The 20396-nt window shown below is 36.6% G+C and overlaps 1 protein-coding gene, 1 long non-coding RNA gene and 1 pseudogene across 4 annotated transcripts; all 3 read right to left on the bottom strand.

Annotated features, from left to right (window-relative positions):
• Positions 1–24: 24 nt before the first annotated feature.
• On the bottom strand, positions 25–561 carry LOC114725082 (uncharacterized). The gene is made up of 3 exons (XR_003738388.1): positions 542–561; positions 238–452; positions 25–161 (listed from the first exon to the last, which is right to left on the bottom strand). It is a non-coding gene; the product is annotated as an uncharacterized LOC114725082 (long non-coding RNA).
• A 636-nt stretch (positions 562–1197) lies between these two features.
• Positions 1198–3679, bottom strand: LOC114725090 (uncharacterized; annotated as a pseudogene).
• A 4173-nt stretch (positions 3680–7852) lies between these two features.
• On the bottom strand, positions 7853–18709 carry LOC114725039 (uncharacterized). 3 transcript variants are annotated; one of them, XM_028911510.1, is made up of 28 exons: positions 18545–18709; positions 18205–18397; positions 17965–18092; positions 17648–17764; positions 17414–17560; positions 16889–17263; positions 16635–16789; positions 16244–16365; positions 16032–16123; positions 15590–15836; positions 15447–15504; positions 14431–14579; positions 14269–14339; positions 14001–14171; positions 13510–13581; positions 13222–13323; positions 13054–13143; positions 11647–11722; positions 11471–11558; positions 11312–11381; positions 11011–11190; positions 9761–9883; positions 9585–9668; positions 9330–9514; positions 9095–9233; positions 8931–8990; positions 8657–8761; positions 7853–8549 (listed from the first exon to the last, which is right to left on the bottom strand). In XM_028911510.1, exons 1-28 carry the CDS (start codon positions 18638–18640, stop codon positions 8436–8438), a joined length of 3609 nt encoding a protein of 1202 aa, XP_028767343.1. In that variant the 5' UTR covers positions 18641–18709; the 3' UTR covers positions 7853–8435. The 3 variants fall into 3 exon arrangements, with proteins under 3 accessions (XP_028767343.1, XP_028767336.1, XP_028767328.1); XM_028911503.1 differs by having other exon boundaries at positions 11471–11564; positions 18545–18708; XM_028911495.1 differs by having other exon boundaries at positions 11471–11564; positions 16635–17263.
• Positions 18710–20396: the final 1687 nt, after the last annotated feature.

Here is a 20396-nt window from a genome sequence, read left to right on the forward strand (position 1 = left end):
AATGTCCAGCAGAAAGTAAATAAGTACGCTACAGTCAAGGTGTGATGCATACAAAAATAAAGTCATCTGCAACAGCTGAAATAGCCCATTCAGACCCTGGGCTGGTGCTTATGTTCCCAGTCTTACGAGCAATCAGCCCACTTGACAACCAATTAGTGTATCTGTAAATTTCAGGAAAATCTGGTTATCATACCGTAAAGAGTAAACAGAAATTTGCAACATTCCAGTTTAACTGACCTAGCAAGAAGTTGCAATGATAAGCGAAGGAACTTGTCAGAACAAGAAAGCAAAAAACGTCTTCCCTCCAGCACGACCTCAAACTCTCCAATAGAGTGACACTTTGTTTTAGTGTTAAATTTTGATAGTTTGCTTCACCAGGGTCTGAATTTTGAACAGGGAGGAGGCTGGATGTTGTAAGCACAGAATCTAGAGCTCCTGCTATTTCCTGAAACCTGAAGCAAATGCAGATATCATTTCCATGTCACCAGCCACTAAAAAACAGTTCTTTAAACCCATGACCATCTTATAACAGATAAAATACCTCAGAGAGAAATACACCGATATTCCATTGCTTCATGAACTCAGAATAAATGGCTTCAGAACGAAATTTAGCAACAGCAGATCTGGACGGGCAGTAGCCTTGCATGAAATCCAAAGTTACAAAATTTAGTAAATAAAATCTCTTAATACATGTAAAAATGAAATCAATAGATGCACAAACACATTCACACAACAAAGTTCTTTCAAATTGAAGGCCTCGATTTTTTTTATCTTAAGGGGAAGAAGTGAGTTATGAAGAAGGCAGATTTGAGTCTTTTGACAACTACCTTCAAGATGAGCCAAGAAATCTAGGCTTGATTTGTAATTTTTCAAGAACTCTGTCGGTCTTCCCGGAGAAACACCAGGCTTTCCCTTCTGGATTGCAGAGAGAACCTCTTTGAGAATTGAATTGGCCAAGAAGTCAAAAACATGCAACCCAGATTTTCTGCACCAAAGAAAAAACCTCAGACGGATTTAATCCAATCTAGGTATACTGCTATTATATTAGACACTGGCATTGTGTTCTTGATAGGTGAATATGCTTGATGTATTTCCAAACAATGGCACAAGTGCGCGACCATATTTCAACAACTCTATAATCCAGACAGACAGATAACTCATGGTCCAGCCGACTCAATAGTTCAATTTTTTAAATACCAAGAAAGACAAAGGAATACAGCAGTAAGGATATATAGCTAATGCAGTAAATTAATTGTTCATATTGATAGTGAACACAGATATGTACCAGCTGAAGAAATCTCCAATAAAAATTTACAGTTGTTATCAATGCATTCCTTAATCTGCTCATAATCGCTGTCAAGTCCATCTGCAGATGACTCAGCAGCCATGGCTGAAGGTCCATGTGGAATAATCTTCTGTATCAATGGGGCCCAATAGTGGTTCGAAAAATTTCTTCTGCATTTTTGGTGTTATCAATGGCAGCATATGCTCGTAAGCAATTGTATATTGCAGTTGCGTCTCGATGCTCTAGACCATCTACAAAGCAATGGCCCAAGCTTGCATCCAATATCAGGCTAGCATTTTGAATCCTCTTCTCCAATATTTTCAATAAAAGGCAGGTTCTGTACTGGCATAATTGAGAAAAAGAGATGAGCACAGAATGTACAAAGGTCTAAGAGTCAAGACCAAGAAATCCTTTTACCGTTTTTCCCCTCAATTAAATAGTCCAGATCTTAGATTTTCACAGCTACAATGAGTCGCCAATTTCAAAAACTAAAAACTCATGATATAAAGATCAAGACATACACACATACATGTAACATGTTTTTAACTTCATATATCAGGCAATAAGCTACCTGGCTCTCTAAATTTTGGCTCATTTACTCTTGGCATACCTCAACCAAATTTTGAAAAGCTTTTCCACCATTTAACATAACAAAGTTAAACGTACATAACGATGAGGGTCTGCAGTTTACACACCACATCATAATGATGAAATGACAAGAAAGACGAACCGCATCCAGGTAAGTAATTAGGGAGGGGGAAAAAGAAACCCCAAACGTATAGTTCCATGACATTATCTATACTTAAGATAAGCTTAGAGAACATAATTATATATGGATAGAGTTGTGTGGTCTTCAAACCAATTTTTAATTCCTTTACAAATATTCAGCTTCCATTACATTCCAATCTGTAGTTTTCCACTCAGTTATTTCAGTAATTTCTTCTTTCATTTTTAAACCTTCAACAAAGTGAAGGAAATTAAAACAAACCTTCGCATGTGTGACATAGAACTTCAGCCGGTTCATCTCACTTGCGATTCTCTCTAGCAGCATGCTTTGAGTTTCTCTGACACTGGTGCCGTTCTCAACATGTTGCACAGAAATTCCATTACTCATGGAGTTTCTCTCCGCCAAATTTACGTCTCCATTTGACCAATCAGTGGGCACACTAGGTAGCTCCTTTATTAGTTTTTCAACCTGGAATCAAGCGAAAAAGAAAAATATATAATAATACTATGAAAACAATATTAGTGCACTAGACATGTTTGACTGGATCCTAAAATGAATAGATTCTAGTGCTTGAAAGGGTCTTGAGTAGCTTCTTTGAGGCAACTCCTTCCGCTTTAAAGAGACGGGACCGATGTTATTTAAATTAATTATTTCAATCTCAATACTTAATGTTCCAAATTAGAACTAGGAATCTTCTCTTCATACCACAACCATGCAAGTAAAGAATTGAGAACAAAATGCTCTGATTTATCAGGGTTATAACATTCTCTACAGAATTGAAGGAATTGCATCTCTGGGCACACAAAATAATATCCGTATCGTGAAACTTTTTGCTAGCTTATAGTCTTTCGAATTCCATTTAACTTAACTAAGTCGAGTAGAAAACATCATGTCTTCAGGTTGTTGTGACTCGAGTAAGACCGGCGTGAGACAACTCATAAGGTCCATTAACAGCTTAAAACGAGAAAAAGTTGTGCGACGCTCAGTGGAAATTTGCCGCAAAATTCCCGACCCATACATTTAAGCTGTATATTAAAGATTCACAACGCTGTTATGTCTGATTATAGACGAAGTTCCAGCAAATAGCCCAAAACTCATTCATTCACTGACAAAAATACTTACCTTAGATACCACGTGAAATGTATCCAGAAGAAGTTCCAAAGTCTCCCTCGCTGATGCTGCTCTCATGATCCGATCCTTCATTCACAAACAGCCTTCCACATGACCAAAATAACTCCATATCCACTGAATACTCCTAAACCACCATTAATACAAATCAACGCCCGCGCACTGACGGCACATTCAATCGACACGTACACTACTGCACGAGATGACAAGTACGCTATCAGCACAAGAGTTGATCAATTGCTCAATTGCTCTACCAGGGGCTTCGCACACTGCGACATGACGAGAGCTCAATTTACGAAATCGGCATAGTCACGATTAATCAGATCGACGAGTTCGTGATTGAGGAGGACAATAATTCTGGAGCTCAGAACGAAGAGTGTCGAAAGGGACGAAAGTACGGAGCTCCGAAATGTACGATTCAGAATCGAAATCCGGGGACAGAACGACGCAGGCTTGAACCACAATGGGTGAGAATCGAGAGGATCCGAGAAGAGGTCCGCGGCGGATCTGGGCGGCGGAGTGTGGATCTGATCCACCATTTCCCCCCGCTTTATCTATTCAGCGTTTGGTTGCTGAGAAAGTACGAGAAAACAACAGAAAGCACTACGCGAAGCGCTTGGGACCTCGGTTTGGGGTTCTCTCTGAACGAAGAGGCAGTAATTATACCAGCCACAGCCAGGGCACCTTCCCACCAACATACTCGCCGTCCTTTCCACCGTTTCTCTTTATTCGACTGTATTTTATTTTATTTTTTTATAATATATTTGATTAGTAAAAATATTTTTAAAAAAATAATATATATTTATTATAAATAACTGACTAAAATAATTAATCTATTCAAATTAATCAATTAAATTTTATATTAAAAAGTAGAAGTAGTATATAAAAACTATTTAACTAATTTAAATGGATTAGATAAGTTAAGTTAATTAATTAATTATAAAAATTGCAACATAATCTCATAAAATATGTCAATTTATAAGTTAAAATTAATTTGGGAAAAAACATGGGGATACAATGAATTTATCTTATATATGTACTACCTCAGATCTTAATTATAAGACCTCGTTTGTAGAATATACAAACCGGAAGTAGTATTATTTAAGATTAAATTAACATTTCAACAGACTCCTATATTTAAAAACCCCGGGAGTACTATTCTGGTTGTTGTAAATATCATAGTCGAATGAAATATTAGTTTGTGCCCCAAAAAAAACTAAATAATTTTAATATAAGACTTAATTAACTAATTTAATGAGATTAAGGTCTTTAATATAAGAACTAATTAACTCATTTAAAAAAATTAAGAAAGTTAAACAAAATACTTTAAAGTGTTATGTTTATTGTTTTCCTCTAAACCAATTTACTCGATATATGATCTAATGATATCTATAATTATTTTAAAAAAATCATGTAACAGTAATATATAATTTTCTTAAATTAATCAATTAAATCTTAAGTCTTATATTGAGTAAAAAAAGTCGGTACTGTATTAATTTTAATTTTAAATATCCGAACATGTGTGCTAGCTAAATAGACAGTAATTTTAACAACAAAATTTTACGTCAAGAACATCTGTTACTGTTTAGTTTTGAAAGGTGCAAAAATACATGTGACTTAAAAAAGAGAGCAATCTAGCCATTGTTGTTAACAGCGCCAAACGTCCGTCTCTCCCCCCCTAATGTGGGTCCCACTCATTTCCAGTTGGTGTACGTTGCTCAAATGCTTCTTTTCTCCCTCTTTCGCCACACTGCTCCATCTGTCTCCATTAACGCAGAGCTCTTTCTTCTTCATCAGTCCTTCTTTGATTTTTTTGCCAACCAATGCTTCTTCATCATCCCTCACTAGAACAAAACACCAGAAAATTCAAGAAACAAAATCAATACTTCTTCCCTATATCCACCACCATTCACCTCCCCCCCCCCTTGTTTTTATCGTCTGTCATCTTTGCAGCCACCGTCAGTGTCTCTCCCTTCTTCACTACCTATGACCTCCTATCTTCTCCACCACCAGCGGCCTCTTCCCTCTCCTATCATACCATAATTGACCTCCTCCCTCCATAACACTGTCCTCTTCCCTCATTTCTGCCACCATTGTCCACCTTTCCCCTCATTTTTGTTGTGGATCTTCTCGGTCATCTCTGCAACTATTGTCAACATTTGTTCCTTCTCAACCACCAGCAACATCTTCATCTTCTCAACCACTGACAGCCTCTTCCCTCTTCTTCTTCCCCACCATCATCAACCTCCTTTTTCATCAAAGTTATCTTCAGAATCAAAGCTTCAGTGAAGCTATGTTGTTGAGAGGAATGAACTTATTGCAAGAGGATTTAAGAATTTCAACTGAAAAGAGAGATGAAATTGAAAACGGGCACTAAGATTGGGAGAGAGAGAGATAGGAGTTGGGCAGGTAAGTCGCAGAAGTGAAAACGTGACAGAGAGAGAGAGAATAGGAAAGATGGCACGAAAAGTTAGTCAAACTAAGAGAGGAAGAAAAAAAAAATGTGGGACCCAAGGAAAGAGAGCTGGAGCATTTCCATTGGACTGCATAAATGACGTGCACAATAAATGGAACCCATCAAACTAAAACTAATGGCAATTTGGTTCTCTTAACGGGAGTGGTTAATTTGCCCCAGTTTTGAATCATTATGTCTACTTTTGCATCCTTTAAAACTAAATGATGCTAGATACTTTTGGTGCAAAACTTTATTGTTAAAATTATATCTTAACCCTCTTTCTTGTGGGATGTACTTATGAGTTTTGAGCTTCTAATTCTATGCATTATACAAAACTTTTTTGACCAGCAGTTACACAAAATAAACTCATGAATAAATTGTGTTGATCATGATATGTAACAAAAAACCATTACTTACTTTGGCCAAGTAAAAACTTTAAAAAACACTCAATAAAATTATTAAGCGAGATTTTTTATCATCTATCCAAAAACTTTTTTTAATTTTTGTAAAAAAAAAACATGATTGTTAATGGAACACAACGACATCATTATATCCATGTAACCACCCTCATCTTGTGACACAATGCTGTCATTAGTTTCATTGCTTATTAATAATGCAGGTCATATCAATGTATCATTAATGTATAATTAGACTGCATAGTTAAGAATTAAAAAGGGTGCACTTTTTGTATTTATTGTGACTCTGAATAATTTCACAAGAAAACTAATCATAATCCTAGATGGTTTTTTGTCTCGTTATCAACTTCAAAATACTTGAAGGATATTGCCTTCGTTCACATAATTATGCATTTCCCTCCAAACGAGCGAGGACCCAAAACTCAGTTTTCATACAATCTCATGCAGAAGTTGATATGCACATGAAACCAAATGAATAGTTTTTTTGTTATTGCCTACCCAATTCACCGGTGATTTGTTCCGATTATATCTGGATCCAACCCGCGTCACGCACCTGGTTGTGGTGGGTGAGTCTCCCAACAAGGATTTTTGCATACGCTAAGGCTCGAACTCAAGATTTCGTTTAAGCGATACCAAGCCGTTTACCACTTGGACTAACCCCCATTAGTACCAAATGAATAGTTTTGAAAGAACAGATATATGAGAAAAAGAACTACTATATACTCTTCTTGTTCTATTTATAAGTCAATTTTAACATGTTTCACACATGCCTAAAAAAACTTTAAACTTCATTAACTCTCATTTAAAATTCAATAATTTTTCAATTTTATCGCTATTTAATATATATTATATTTCATCTAAACAAAGTTAACACAACAATAAATGAAAAGTAAAATTATATATCCATACAAAAAATTTCTCTCAGTACCCTATAAATAAGATTAAAAAAAATATCTTTTCTTTCTACTCTATAAACAAGACTAAAAAATATCTTCTCTCTCTACCCCATAAATAGGACTGCCCAAATGAAATCCTTGTCTTCAAAAATCAAATAACGGAATAGTAAACTGTTTCAACTGTTGCATATACTTTTGATAAGAAAAATACAAAAAGAAAACATGCAAGAAATATTATTTATTTAAAAACTAAGCATAGTGAATCATTTATCCAAAAAAAGCTAATTACTGAAAATCTAATAAAATTAATTTTAATTTGTTCATCGGATACAGTATTTATGGTACAAATGTCTTGCAAATAATGCTGTAACCCATATTATACATAAATATTTTCATTCAATAATAATTTACGTTGAGGCGAATAACAGATTTTAATATGGAAGATACATTCCATTAAAAAAAGTTAACATCAAGAACCACTGATCAAAATGCACTTCTAAATCCTCACCAACTTCGATTTATTGTAAAAACTTGGCTATCTAATTTATATTGCAGGGTGTTTGGGTTTAGTGAAAAATGATAAAAGTATTTTTCTACAAATTAAAATAAATTCCTCCACATATTTACTTTATATATCGTAAAAACACTTTTAAAATTATAATTTTGATTCCATCTAAACACCCCCTACATCAAATTAAAATCAATAGTTACCCAAAAAATTAAACAACAAAGCAAATCGATAAGGAGGGTGTTGGACGAAACAACGAGTGCATGCACTTGCAAGATATGAAATTTTTCTAGACGCATGAATGTGAAAAAAACTAGTATAGCCAGACAACCATCTCTATAATGCAAATAAATAAATAAATAGATAAAGGGCCCAAAAACATAACGCCTCTGACAATTCCCAGAATGCAGAACTAAACTTCACAAATTTAAAGGCGCTACAACAACAAAGCTTTAAATAGACTAAAAGATGTCAATTTTCTATAAATAGCATTTGATTTAACTCGAACACTGACAGATTTATCAGCATTACACAAATCCAATAAAACATTGATTAACTTGCAGACCTAGGAAACCACCTAACGAGGGCTCTAACATGCAATTTATGTACATATACCAGGTGACGGTCATAATCTAGATGCTTATTGTTCCAGAAAATATTAGTGCTCAACATAAGTATATGCACGGGGTCATCTGACTTCTTATCTTCACGTTTTACTAGTAAGCTCATAATCATAACTCTAGGGGGGAAAAAATATGTCAATGCGCTTTCTTTGTGCTGGCAGCAAGGGGATGAGGAACAAAACAAAAGATGTAGAAGCATGGCCAAAATTGAGAGGCTCTATTCCTTCCAAAAAAACCCCACCTTCCCATTTGCCATTGGAAAGAAAAAATTGTCTTCAGAACCTATGATTCATTTTACAAATGAAATGGCTCGACAGCAGGCACCCACACAGATATGCATGGTTTGGGAGATGGAGGCAGTAATGGGGGGGAGAAATTTTGTACAGGGGAGAAACTCTCACATGAAATAGCTGAGGGCTTTCTTTCTTCTCGAACCACCTTCGCCATATAGTTCATTCCACTGTAAGAGCTCAGTCATATTTACGGATTCAGAGGAAACACTTGCACATACCTGGCCCAAAATAACATGAAAAGTTACTTCTTTTTAGTCCAGAACAAGGGCTGGACAGGTGGGGAAGGGAGAGGAGGGAAGCTTAAACAGAAGTTTCCATGCCATACCCGTTCATGAGCATCTTTAAAATCCTCCATGTTTAAAGACCGGATATCAGCACTGCCACTTAATGCCGGAGGAGGTCTGCCTTCTGCGAGAGCAGCAGCACGCTCCTGTCATGCATAAAACATATCACATAAAAGTGGCCAAACTTCCAATTAACACATTTTTATAACACGTCCAACTAGCTAGTACATGTGGCAGAATGATTCATGCAACATACTTCAACCGTCACTGGCAAAGTCACTCACTGCTAAGACAACATATAGAATAGAACCCTACCTTTTTTTCCTTCTCTAATATCTCTTTAATTGGACGATGTGCAGCAGTCACGCAAAGATTCTGCAGTATGAGAGCAAGAAGGCACCTCAAATATTGACTAGTGACAATGCTGTCAATTAACATATATTGTCATATAATGCAAACAGAAAATGAGCTCCTATAACCTTGAGATCACTTCCAGAATATCCGTCAGTCATACTGGCAATTGCATCCAAGTCAACATCAGGAGATAAGTCCTCTTTGGCTAGTATAACTTTCAATATCTTTGCTCTATTCGAAGAATCCGGCAAATTTACCATCAATCTGCACAAGACCATAAGTTCACAAAAGATCTAACAAGTGCTGAAACTCTTTAGGCCAATAAATAAGAAAAAAGATGCAGTTGAAAATGATATCCACCTTCGTGGCAGCCTCCGGATGACAGCCTCATCAAGATCAAAAGGCCTATTAGTGGCTGCCAGTACAAGAATTCGCTCAGTGTCCTTTGTACGTAAGCCATCCCAGTTCACCATGAATTCATTTTTCATCTTGCGCATGGCCTCATGCTCCCCTGGATTTTCCCTCCTGCCCAACATGCTGTCAACCTAGAAAAGGCATCAGTTAAGATGAATCCTCTGAATTAACACCAAAGAAGCCACAGCCTAAAAAGCTTACTTCGTCAACAAATATGACACTAGGAGCAATTTTACTGGCCAGGGAGAAGACAGCTTTCACATATTTTTCACCCTCACCAAACCACTGTGGCAAAAAGTGGGCAAGAAAAGAAGTTATAAAAAGCACAACAAAATAATACAAGTATCAGAAAGCACTGAATGAAGCACAGAAATAACCTTAGATGTAATGCTTGACATGGAAATGTTGATGAAGTTAGCGCCAGCTTCAGTGGCAACGGCCTTTGCAAGCATTGTCTTTCCTGTTCCTGGGGGCCCAAACAATAAGATACCCTTGCAAGGCTGTACACAAAATTTTGACAAATAACCTGTTAGGTGACACCAAAAATTGCTTTCAAGCATAATTCCAAAAATAATATCAGAGCTGATGGTTTTATTGAGACATATAAGAGGAAATCAAGGAAGAGACACGGAGTAGAAGGGAATAATTCTGCTGGTCCTAGGAATTATCCTCTGAGGATCCTGACTATATGGAAAAGGCTAGGGCAGTCTTAGGGAGTAATGAATATTACTTCTGAATATATAGTTGCTTTGGGACTTCCAGAGGGAGTTTTGGGACGTATTTTGATAGTAAGCGTGGTGAGGAGAGTCTAGCCTCTCCCATGCCAATGGTCAATGGATGCGTGCTGTATTGTTCTGATTGTTTTTCATTCTGGTCGTACCAGGGGAATAGGGTTTTAGTCAGAATCAGTGAAATCTTCTGTAACACTGATTTGGCATTTTGAAACTTCAATAGCAAAACCCAAGGATTTCCCTCATTTATATCTTCTACTGTCTTCTCTCGCCGTATTTTCCATTCACTGTTAGCAGGGCTCTATCACAATCCCTTTGCTAATCCTATAATTATAAGGGGGGGAAAAAGGTGATTCCAGAGAAGAAAAATAACTGCCATGATTCTGGACCACCATCATCAGATGTTTCTAACAAGATTTTATGGGAGGATTTACACAATAAAGCAGTTGCAGATATTGTACAGAGGTCAGCATCACATACAACGGCTTCAAAAAGTAGGTCACTCTACATGTTTGAAAAGAAAAGGTAAGGTAATTCGTCTTTGCAATCCCATCCCTTTCTTTTGGGCTGAGGACACCAAATGATAGGAGTCAATCAAAAGCTTCAAAAGATATACAAATCTTCTAGCAAAAACAAATTCCACATAATGAAATGGATTCAATGAGGCAACACATTTTAAATTCGTCAGATAATTTTTTAGGACTGATAGTAAGTAAATATCAGGCAATGATGTGTAAAGTCATTTTGCCGGAATTTCTATGGATAGCCATTGAACAACAAGAAATTAGGAGAAAGCATATAGAAAACAATAACAATATAACTTGCAGACAGTCAGCAAACATGACGAGCAGAAAGCAAGATAAACAACACAGTGCACTTCAGTTTGTATCGTGAACCTTGGTTAATTGCCCCTTGCAGAAAAGCTCTGGCCTTTGCAAAGGAAGCATGACCAATTCTTTCAGTGTATCCTTGACATTTTCAAGAGCTCCGATATCATCAAAAGTAACACCAATGTCACTAGGAGGAATTACATCAGCCAACAGCCTCTTTTCAAACTCATTTTCTGTTACAACATCCTAGATTCAGCCAACACAATGAGTAAAATCATTAAGACAGCAGCCTTTGAATAAACACAGCAGTTAAATTTCCATGACAGAAAATCTATTGTATAATCTAGTACAAGTGCCTAACAATCACCTTCAGAGACTTCTTCAAGCTCTTGGACTCATTTTGAATGGCCTGCAAGATCCCAATTCCATGCTGGATGCTGGTAGCATGGCAAAATGGCAACATGATTATAAAGTTACAGCACAGTAAATGTACTATTTTACACAACTGTTGCAGGCTAACAATTACCTTTCACAGGACAATACAAGCTTTGAATTAGGATCGGCTTCAGAGTTCTGCATGAGATGGTGGCTTAAAGCCCAACCAACGATCTTCTCTGCATCTGAAATATAGCTAACATGATATAGAAGAGAAATTTGAAATGCAAATCCTAAAGCTTTCATATACTTATTAGCATAACATACTTTCATTTGTAAGCGCCTGGTCTTTAATGCACAGAGTCTCAAGTCCTTCACATTCCATCCCACAACGACTCAAAACCTACAAAAGTTTGATAAACTGTACAAGTTAAGAACACAATAACCAGAACAGTAAACGTTTAGGCCACGCCATCCAGTTTAACACAAATCAAAACATCAAAATTTAGTAACTTGCGGAGTCTGACCCTTTACTTGCATGAGAAGACAAGACAAAGGAAGAAAATAAGAGGAAAGCAAATGGAGAGAAGATGACTTATGTTATTGACTAAAATTGTAAATTAAAATTGCATTCATAAAAATTATTTTGCCATAAGAATAATGCAATGAAATAGGAGTAGGAATAATAACAGAGACAGCCAATCCCCCTCTTTAATTCATCTATGATCAGAACAGGGAGAGGGCAATACCCATTTTCTCCCAAAACACAACTGAAAAATGTGCTTAACAAGCTCCATTTCCCCATTGTTTTTTACATATGAAAAATAAAGCAATAATTTATTAAAAAAAAAAAAAAGATTGCATGGGGAGAAGAAACAAGTAGCAGGACAAGAGGCAATTACCCAAATGCAATTGATAGAACAAAAGAAACTACCCCCTCATGGCACCCAGTACATATTCAAGGCATACTATCTTTCATTAATAATCACTAATATGTAATGTATCCTAGTTGCCTGAAGCGAAACCAAAATTTACTTGGACTCACAAAATAGCTGTAAAGAACTACATTGCTACATGGGGAGTGTTAATATTATTTATTCAGGTTAGATTTATCTGTAAATATTAAATAGTTAGCAGATGGTAGGTGGCAGCATTCAATAATTGTTTGCAAACAGCTGTAATTTTCCCCATTTTAAGTCAGTCAAAACTCTTTCTTCCTTCACTTTTCACAAGTTTGATGGTGAATAAGATTACAGAATTATCATTGAATTCCCTCGACCCAATAAACACGACATATGTTCATTCCTAAAAGCCTGCTTCAATCATTGTTGCTAGTTAAACTAGAAGACTGGCGTCTGCAAAAATATAAGATGGTCAACTGCTGACTGATTGCGACACTCAAATGTCAAAGGAAAATCTGGCGAATAAAGATTTAATCTCATGCCTCACGTCAATAACAGCTACCAAGTGTACAGTTACCAAAGCATGCAAAGCACATTAGGCCTATGACCAAAGAACAGATCCACATATCACTTAGTCTAGACATCAAATTCATAGGTTCTTCCTCCTTTTGGCTGTCTACATATCTTCTTGCTCCATGCTTACTTTGGAGGCTCATAAATAATGAAAAGTTTATTACAAATAACTTAAATTCCAGAGCATCATGGGGCAACCCCTAAGATCCTGATAGAAACAATTGTTCGAAAGTCAAACAGGCGCATATTAGGAACTCACTGTTCGCAGGTGATGCAAATTTGCTTTGATTTTTAGAGTCTCGGCATCTCGATCCAGAAGCTGCTTCCAAGATGCTAGAAGTGCCTCTTCCTATGACCGGAAAAAGGTTATCAACAATGTATGATACGAAGAGAGCGTAACTGATTATGTGCAATCTAGTGTACAAACCTGTGGCATGTGAATTGTAACTTTATTAGGGAAAAGCTTAGTCAAAGTTTTGTTCGGCTTTGGGACTTCCTTCCCCCTCTCATGCAATCTTCCAAAGCTATCCTGAAATAATAAAAGAGACCGTTACAAAATAAAAATAAAAATAAAACAAAAAATATGGTGCAGCTATAGGTGAGATATCCTGTAGAATAAACATCATACAAGACAAAGACACAGATGTACAGGAAAATCCCGTTTCTCTCTCTCCGATGAAGAGGCAATAAATTCAATAGGAGACAGAGTCATTACCGGGAAAGCCAAGTCCAGAAGGGCAGTCTGATTGCTGCCGAATTTTGTAAAAAGCAAACCCCCTGGATGTGACTGGTAGGAAAAATAATTGAAAAGTTCAAGAAGTCAATAGGAAACATAGCCAATGAAATAATTACATGTATGCAAATACAGGGTACTCGATCTGTACTTTTGTATCCTACGTCAATTATCATACACCTTCCTTGCCAGTTTCTCAATTCATATTAAACAAAAACAGACATGTCAAACCCATAAACATGCAAAGTACAGGTATTTAGAAACTAAAACTTCATACTTTCAACAAGATTTCATTAGAATTAGATGATATACATCAAACTTTACCAAGATTATCTAGCAGTTAGCTATTATGAACTCGTAATCATTGTCCAGAAAAGCTAAGCATTAGTCTGATCACTCAATTTCCAGAGACCCAAAATGCATTCCAATTCAGGATCATAAAATAGTTTTCAAGAAAATCAAAACAATCTTACCTTCTCTTTGCGACTGTCAGTGTGAGTATGCGAACCTATAACAACCACATTGTCTGGAAGCTTTTCAAGCCTACTCTTAAATGAAAATGGATCTCCATTTCCTACAATAGACTTCTCAGCATCTTTCATGAACAAAATGAAAGGTGCAGTTCTGCTCTCACTATAAACAACCTAAAACCAAAGAAAAGACAGAAAATCCGGAGTAAAATTGGAGCACAAAATGGTAACAAATATTTTTTTAAGACAATAGAACGGAAAGAAAGGATACCTCAAATAAAGTATTGATAAGTAATTTGTCCAACTCGTCCACACCACTGTTCTCCAATCGAAGGTCATTAACTAGGAAGAGCAAGAGATATTTATTATCCAAGCAGAAGATACACTTCGATAGAAGACTACAGAAAATCTGAGCATGTATCTTGAATAATACCATTGCAGAAAAATCCTTGACCTGCCTCACAGGCACCTCCAAGATCAACTCCTTCAGGTATGGGCTTGTCAAATCTTACACCAATTTTTGACGAAGGATTCTCATCAAAACATAAGACAACCTTCCCCCGACTTCCATTAGATGGGCCCCTACATTGCACACAGGATATTGCAAAGCATCACCAAAAGAAAAAAAAAAAAAGGAAAACTTTAAACTTCAATCAAGAAGGAAGGGGTGCGTATATATAAGAACAATACAAGAGATAAATTATGAAGAGGGATGAACTGCATAAAGAGATCTTGAAGTCGAGTCTCCCGACAATGTTCTCTATTAGAACCAATAGGCCATTTCATTTACTAATACTTTAAAATTTAAAATGGAATATCATCTAAATAAGAATCAAAGCATTCTCCACATTTATTTATCACGGGCCCTTAGACTGTTTCTCACACAGAAGGTCCCAATAAAGCAGTAATAACAACCTATACAAATCAACATAAATTGAAATGTTTTCTTCCTAGCAATAAATCATCTCAATCTCCTACAGTACTTATAACTACACCAATAATTAGGTTGCAGACATCTATAACACAGCTTAAAGTAAATTAAAATTAGTTATTTAGCCACTACAGAAATGCAGTCACCTTAAGTAGCACTTATCTTCCACACCCCCCCCCCAAAAAAAAAGAAAAGAAAAGAGAAATAGTCCCTTTCTAGTAAGCAGTATTCTAACCAGAATCAATCATAAACTATACTGTTGACTATTTAGGGGAAAGAACCCAATGCATATATAATAAACCATGATAATTTAGGACTTTGCTACAGCCAGCCTATTTTGACGAATAACGTTCCCAGTTTTCATTCACAGTACTGCTATGTCAAGTCTAAAAGGTTGTGCAGCATGTATGACAACATAAACATCTCTTCTATAGCTTACACAACAAATGCAAAACAGACACATTTGTGCGAATGAGAAACAAGATATTAACACTTAAAATTTTATTACAAATTTGCACCTTGAAGATGTCTGATACAAACCAACAGAAGATGAACAGCTATATTTCACCCTGTCACCTGCATGATTATACATGGAGAATGAAGAATGCCAAAGTAATGAAACCAAAGCTTCATAATGATGGCTGAAAAATTGAACATCTACCTAGTTTAAACAAACAATTTTTAGTTGCCCCAGAAGTGGAAAGAGTGGCGTCAGTCTCAGTTTTGGGTTGAGGTTCAAGGCCATATGAAGTAGGTGCATTTGAAGGGCTAGGCGTATCTGTTTCACTAGTTGATGGGTCCAAGTTCCTAGCCAAGTCAGCGGCTGTGGAACTTTGCTTGGCGCAGCTGCAGGTTTTTTCAACAAGAAATCCATCTTTGAGTAGCTCTGCTTCCTTGGATGATAAACCCTATTTTCATTCATAAATCTACCAATTAGCACTTTAATAACTCTTTCAAGACACAAAATTTAAAATATATATTCACACATAAATTGAAAATTCATTATAACAATTTTTACTATATTTCAATAACACAACAGGAATACAAAAACAGTATGCATGGCCTAGTCCCTATATCAGACCAAGAAGGAAACTTCATCTTACACCCAAAAGCAAATGGCTATCAAATATGAGCAACTTAGCTCCAAAGTAATTAGCAAGTGCTTTTGCCAGCATCTCCTGATATATTTCTGACCCTGCAAATCATAAAAATTCACGGTTTCTCTCAAAATTGGAGCCACTTGTCACAATGACAGAAACCTGTGACAAAGAGAAAAAGGAGATTGGTGAAGAGAAGCAATTCAAAAGCCGCACACCTGCAGGTCCAGAAAGTAAAATACGCGGGTTGATGGTTGTAAGATCTGTTGTGTATTTTGCATGTTCCTTGTGCTTCAGGTGAATAAAACAAGCTGCAACCAAGACATTTTTTGTGTTCTCGCTGCCCCCAAAAAAAAAAATTAAGAGTGAAGCTCTAAATCAGTAATCCACCCTTAGAAGAAGCTATAAGAATAACTGCAACACACTATATGCAGTCAGCCGAGTCAAACTCGTGAAGAATAGTGCCCGTTATATTTCAAAAATAAATGGAAATAAATCCAGAAACCTCAATTCATATTTCAAAATGACAGCCATGTTTCATTTACACAATTATATAATCTCTAAAAAAGGCATTGCAAATAGTATAAAACATAAAAGAAAAAATTATACCTCAAATAATATGGGAAGTTGTCAAATGACACTTTCATGTCTTTTCCATCCAATATTGCAGCATGAACATCTTCTTTAAACACCGCGCAGCGCACAGACATACCCGAGGTTGATGCTGCCAGCATATCCCTCGTCCCATTTCTTTCTTCCAATACCTGTTTAAAGATACTTTTGCTCAATTTCAGTTTACAACTAGATCGAGCTAAGATCCTGAAGAAAGGCCTTAGGAAATCAGTCATCCCAGAAATTTTTACATTGCCTGCCTCCATGCTAGCATCTGGATCGCATTCCATTGGATGATTCTTGTCACTTGCTCCAACGTCAGCTGCTTTATCACTCTCGATATTTGGGGCTGAGTTGCCTTCCGGACCATCAAGCTCAGTTTCTGTATTATCATGATGAGCAGAATGAGCAGATACATCAGTGCCCTGATGAGCTTTATTGGTATTCTGAGACGGAGATTTCCATCTCGGGTGATCTTGTCTGAAGCTAGAAAGAGAAGCCAAAATGGAAGCCCCAGCCACAGCTGAGGGGTCTCCAGTTCTCCTTTCAAGCTGCAGAAATTTCCCTGCACCACCCTGAATTTCTGCACCCTTAACTGCAACGTCAGCATTTAGCTGCTGAAAGATCTAAGCCAAGATAATTCAAGGAGACCACTCATGCAAACATACTAAATCAACTTGCGCACAAGGAAATAATGGGGAAGTAGAACAACAGACTCTATTGATCTAAAGGAGAAAAAGGAGAGACAAAAGAATGGCAAAAAGATAAAAGGATACATAAGAATGATTTCCGAGCAAACCAAAGACCACTTCATCGCCCGAGTTAAGAACACAGCTGCTGTTCTTCTTGACTTGTGTCCCATTAACTAGCACAGATCCTTTGCTACCCGTACTCTCTAGCACGGCTACAGCACATCCCTCACGCTGAATAGTTTCAGAAACAGCAACTGAAATTAAATTCATATCCTAAGAATTCACATCATTTAAGTGTTCAAAAATTTTAAAATTTACCTGGGTATGCTTAATCTTGCATAGATTCCCACTTATAGTCTGATCCTTCAATGGAAAGTTGCAATTTCTACTGGAACCAATAGTGAAGTTGGGTGTGCCAATGGGAACATTTTGGTTCTGCAGCATATATATATTTCAATTTTCTTTTTTAAAAAAAATAACTGATAAAGTCGCTGTGCCACATGAGTGAACACTCAAACATGTTAACTACCACAATCATTTTGCACGGTGAAAAGAAAAAGGCGGCTAACTAAACAAATTACTGCCTAATCATATTTCTCTTTTCCATTCACTTCACTTCAATGAACATGAATTACCAGGGCAGACTGCGACAGGAGCCTGCACCAAGGCGCCGGGGTCTCAGAACTTGGACTTTGCTTCTGATATATATTCCACGAAGACAAAGAACCCCTCGGCTTATCAACCATCAAAGTCGGCGAAGACCCTTGAAGGTAAAAGGAATTAAGCGTTGAAATAAAAACATATGAAGCTTATCACCGAAGTCAAGTAAGTGATACGATAATAGCGAATTAAATTTCAAACTGCTAAAAATGTACCATCACCGATCGGCAGCGCCACGGCGACAGCCGCTGCAGCATCACTCTTGCCAGAAGTCGGACCATCACCAGTGCCATCTCCAGCGATCTGAGCATCGCATTCTCCAGGATCAGCCGCCGGCTCAGGGGTACTTACTTCTTTAGAATTCTCCGCTGCTGGCTTCGGTTTCTCCGACGGACCTCCATTTTCAACCTAAAAATCCAACACACCCGTAAACCCAAATCTCGAAAAGTCGTTGAAAAAGGAGAAGAAAAAGAAATCTTTGACGCTTCAACATTCGAAAACGTTGGAAACAGACTCAAAAGTGAAGCATTCCTATCCCAATTGATTCTAAGAGACCTTTTGACGCTTCGGTGAGGGAGGGTTATCATCCGAAGAAGAAGATCTTTTGGAATTGTTGCCAGAGAGAGATCCACTACGTCTCGTTGAAACCATGGTTCTCCCTTCTGGTTCTTTTGGTGTCTCTCCTCTCTATATCGATGAACGAAAGACGGGGGGATATCAAATGATTTTAAGAATTTTTATTTTTCATATCCTTTTTTCTTAATTATCTCGCTTTTCTTCTGCTGTCTAGTTGGGGCACGATGGTTTGGTGCTTCCCCTTGCCTGATGGGCCAACACAATTAGAATCCACGACACGCGCAAGATAGAACTGAGGCCGCTGATTAGAACCCCTTGGTGGCGTACCCTAGTAGGACAAACTAGGTAACATTATTGTGCACTGGGGTGTACCGAGTAGTAATTTGCAGTTTTGTTAGGTCCTTCTTCGTCATTTTACTTTTTCCTTTTGGGCCCGAATGGGTTCTTCTTCTCTGATCCCCCAGCCTCGCATTCATTACGTGGAACTGTGTCACCTGGTAGTGGCGTACCCAGTTGGGCGGATGCGGCTTGACACAGTTAAAAATTTTCAGTCATACTCATAGGCGATGTTAAAATTAAACATGAAAACATTAATAATTGTTAATTATTTATAATATTGGTAATCATCATAATATTTTCTATGAGAAAAGTGTGCTTCCGTTTTTATCCATTCTGTTGAGGAAACAACGATCAATACGAGAAGACTATAACGTAAAGAAAATAATAAAATAATCAACGTTTAGGATTTGGATTGGGATAACCCCTCACATGGTTTCTATTCGATGATGAGTTGGCGCATTTGGTGGTCGCAGCTTGGTTTCGTGTTTTGACCCCAAAAAAAAAAAATTTGGTTCCATCTTTTTTTAATGAAGAAAATTTTGGTTTTACCTTTTTTTTATTTGTTCCAGGAAAAAAAAGTCTAGCTGGGTTGAATCCAGAGACTCATTAGGATCAGGATATGCCTCTAGGCTCAAAGATATTTAGATATCACTTATTAACAAGATCCTCATATCAGCAGCGGGATTAAAACCTTCGACTTTACGAGTCATTAGTCGATTTCTTACCAATCGGACCAACTCTTGTTAGTATTCACACCAATTTTGGAATTTCAGAGGTACTTACAAGTGGCTCACCAATTTTGGTTTTATTTAATACTACTTCCAATTAATGTAAGAGCTAATTAACTAATTTGAGTAGATTGAGAAAACTAGTTAAGCTAGTTATTTGTAATGAATAGGTGTTGTCTTTTCTCAAATACTCTTGTTATTGGCTATAACTGTTATTATCAGAAAGATTACCTTGAGAGAAAAAAATAGATAAATATGAGAAATAAAGTGAATTGGGATATTATATTTATGACCAAAATAAAAATCAAACAAACTTTTATATCAAAAATCAGAAATAGTATATCAAGATATTCACTGAACTCTTCTTTTCAATTTCTACAAAGTTAAAGGTGTTAAGACACTAATGCCAAATATCAAATCATTTTCTTGCCAACCAAATATCAAATACTACCTGTGACTTAATATAAGAGTTAGATAATTAATTTGAGAAGATTAAATAAGTGAGTTAAATTAGTTAATTGTAATAAATGTGTGCTGACTTTTCTAAACCATCTTATTTGTTGATGTGCATTAGAATTAACTTTTGATGTAAACCCCTTACAATCAATAAGGGTATTTTAAATAAAATAATATAACTTTTAGAGACAAAATGGATTGAGATATTATATTTAGAATCAAATACAATATTCAACTAGTACTTATATTAAGAATAAAAAATAGTACACTAATACACCGCAATATTAATATTATTGTTAGTCTCAAAT

Source organism: Neltuma alba, unplaced genomic scaffold (assembly GCF_004799145.2).
Source record: "Neltuma alba isolate B1F8T4 unplaced genomic scaffold, ASM479914v2 tig00002391_pilon, whole genome shotgun sequence".
NCBI classification, from domain to species: Eukaryota; Viridiplantae; Streptophyta; class Magnoliopsida; order Fabales; family Fabaceae; genus Neltuma; species Neltuma alba.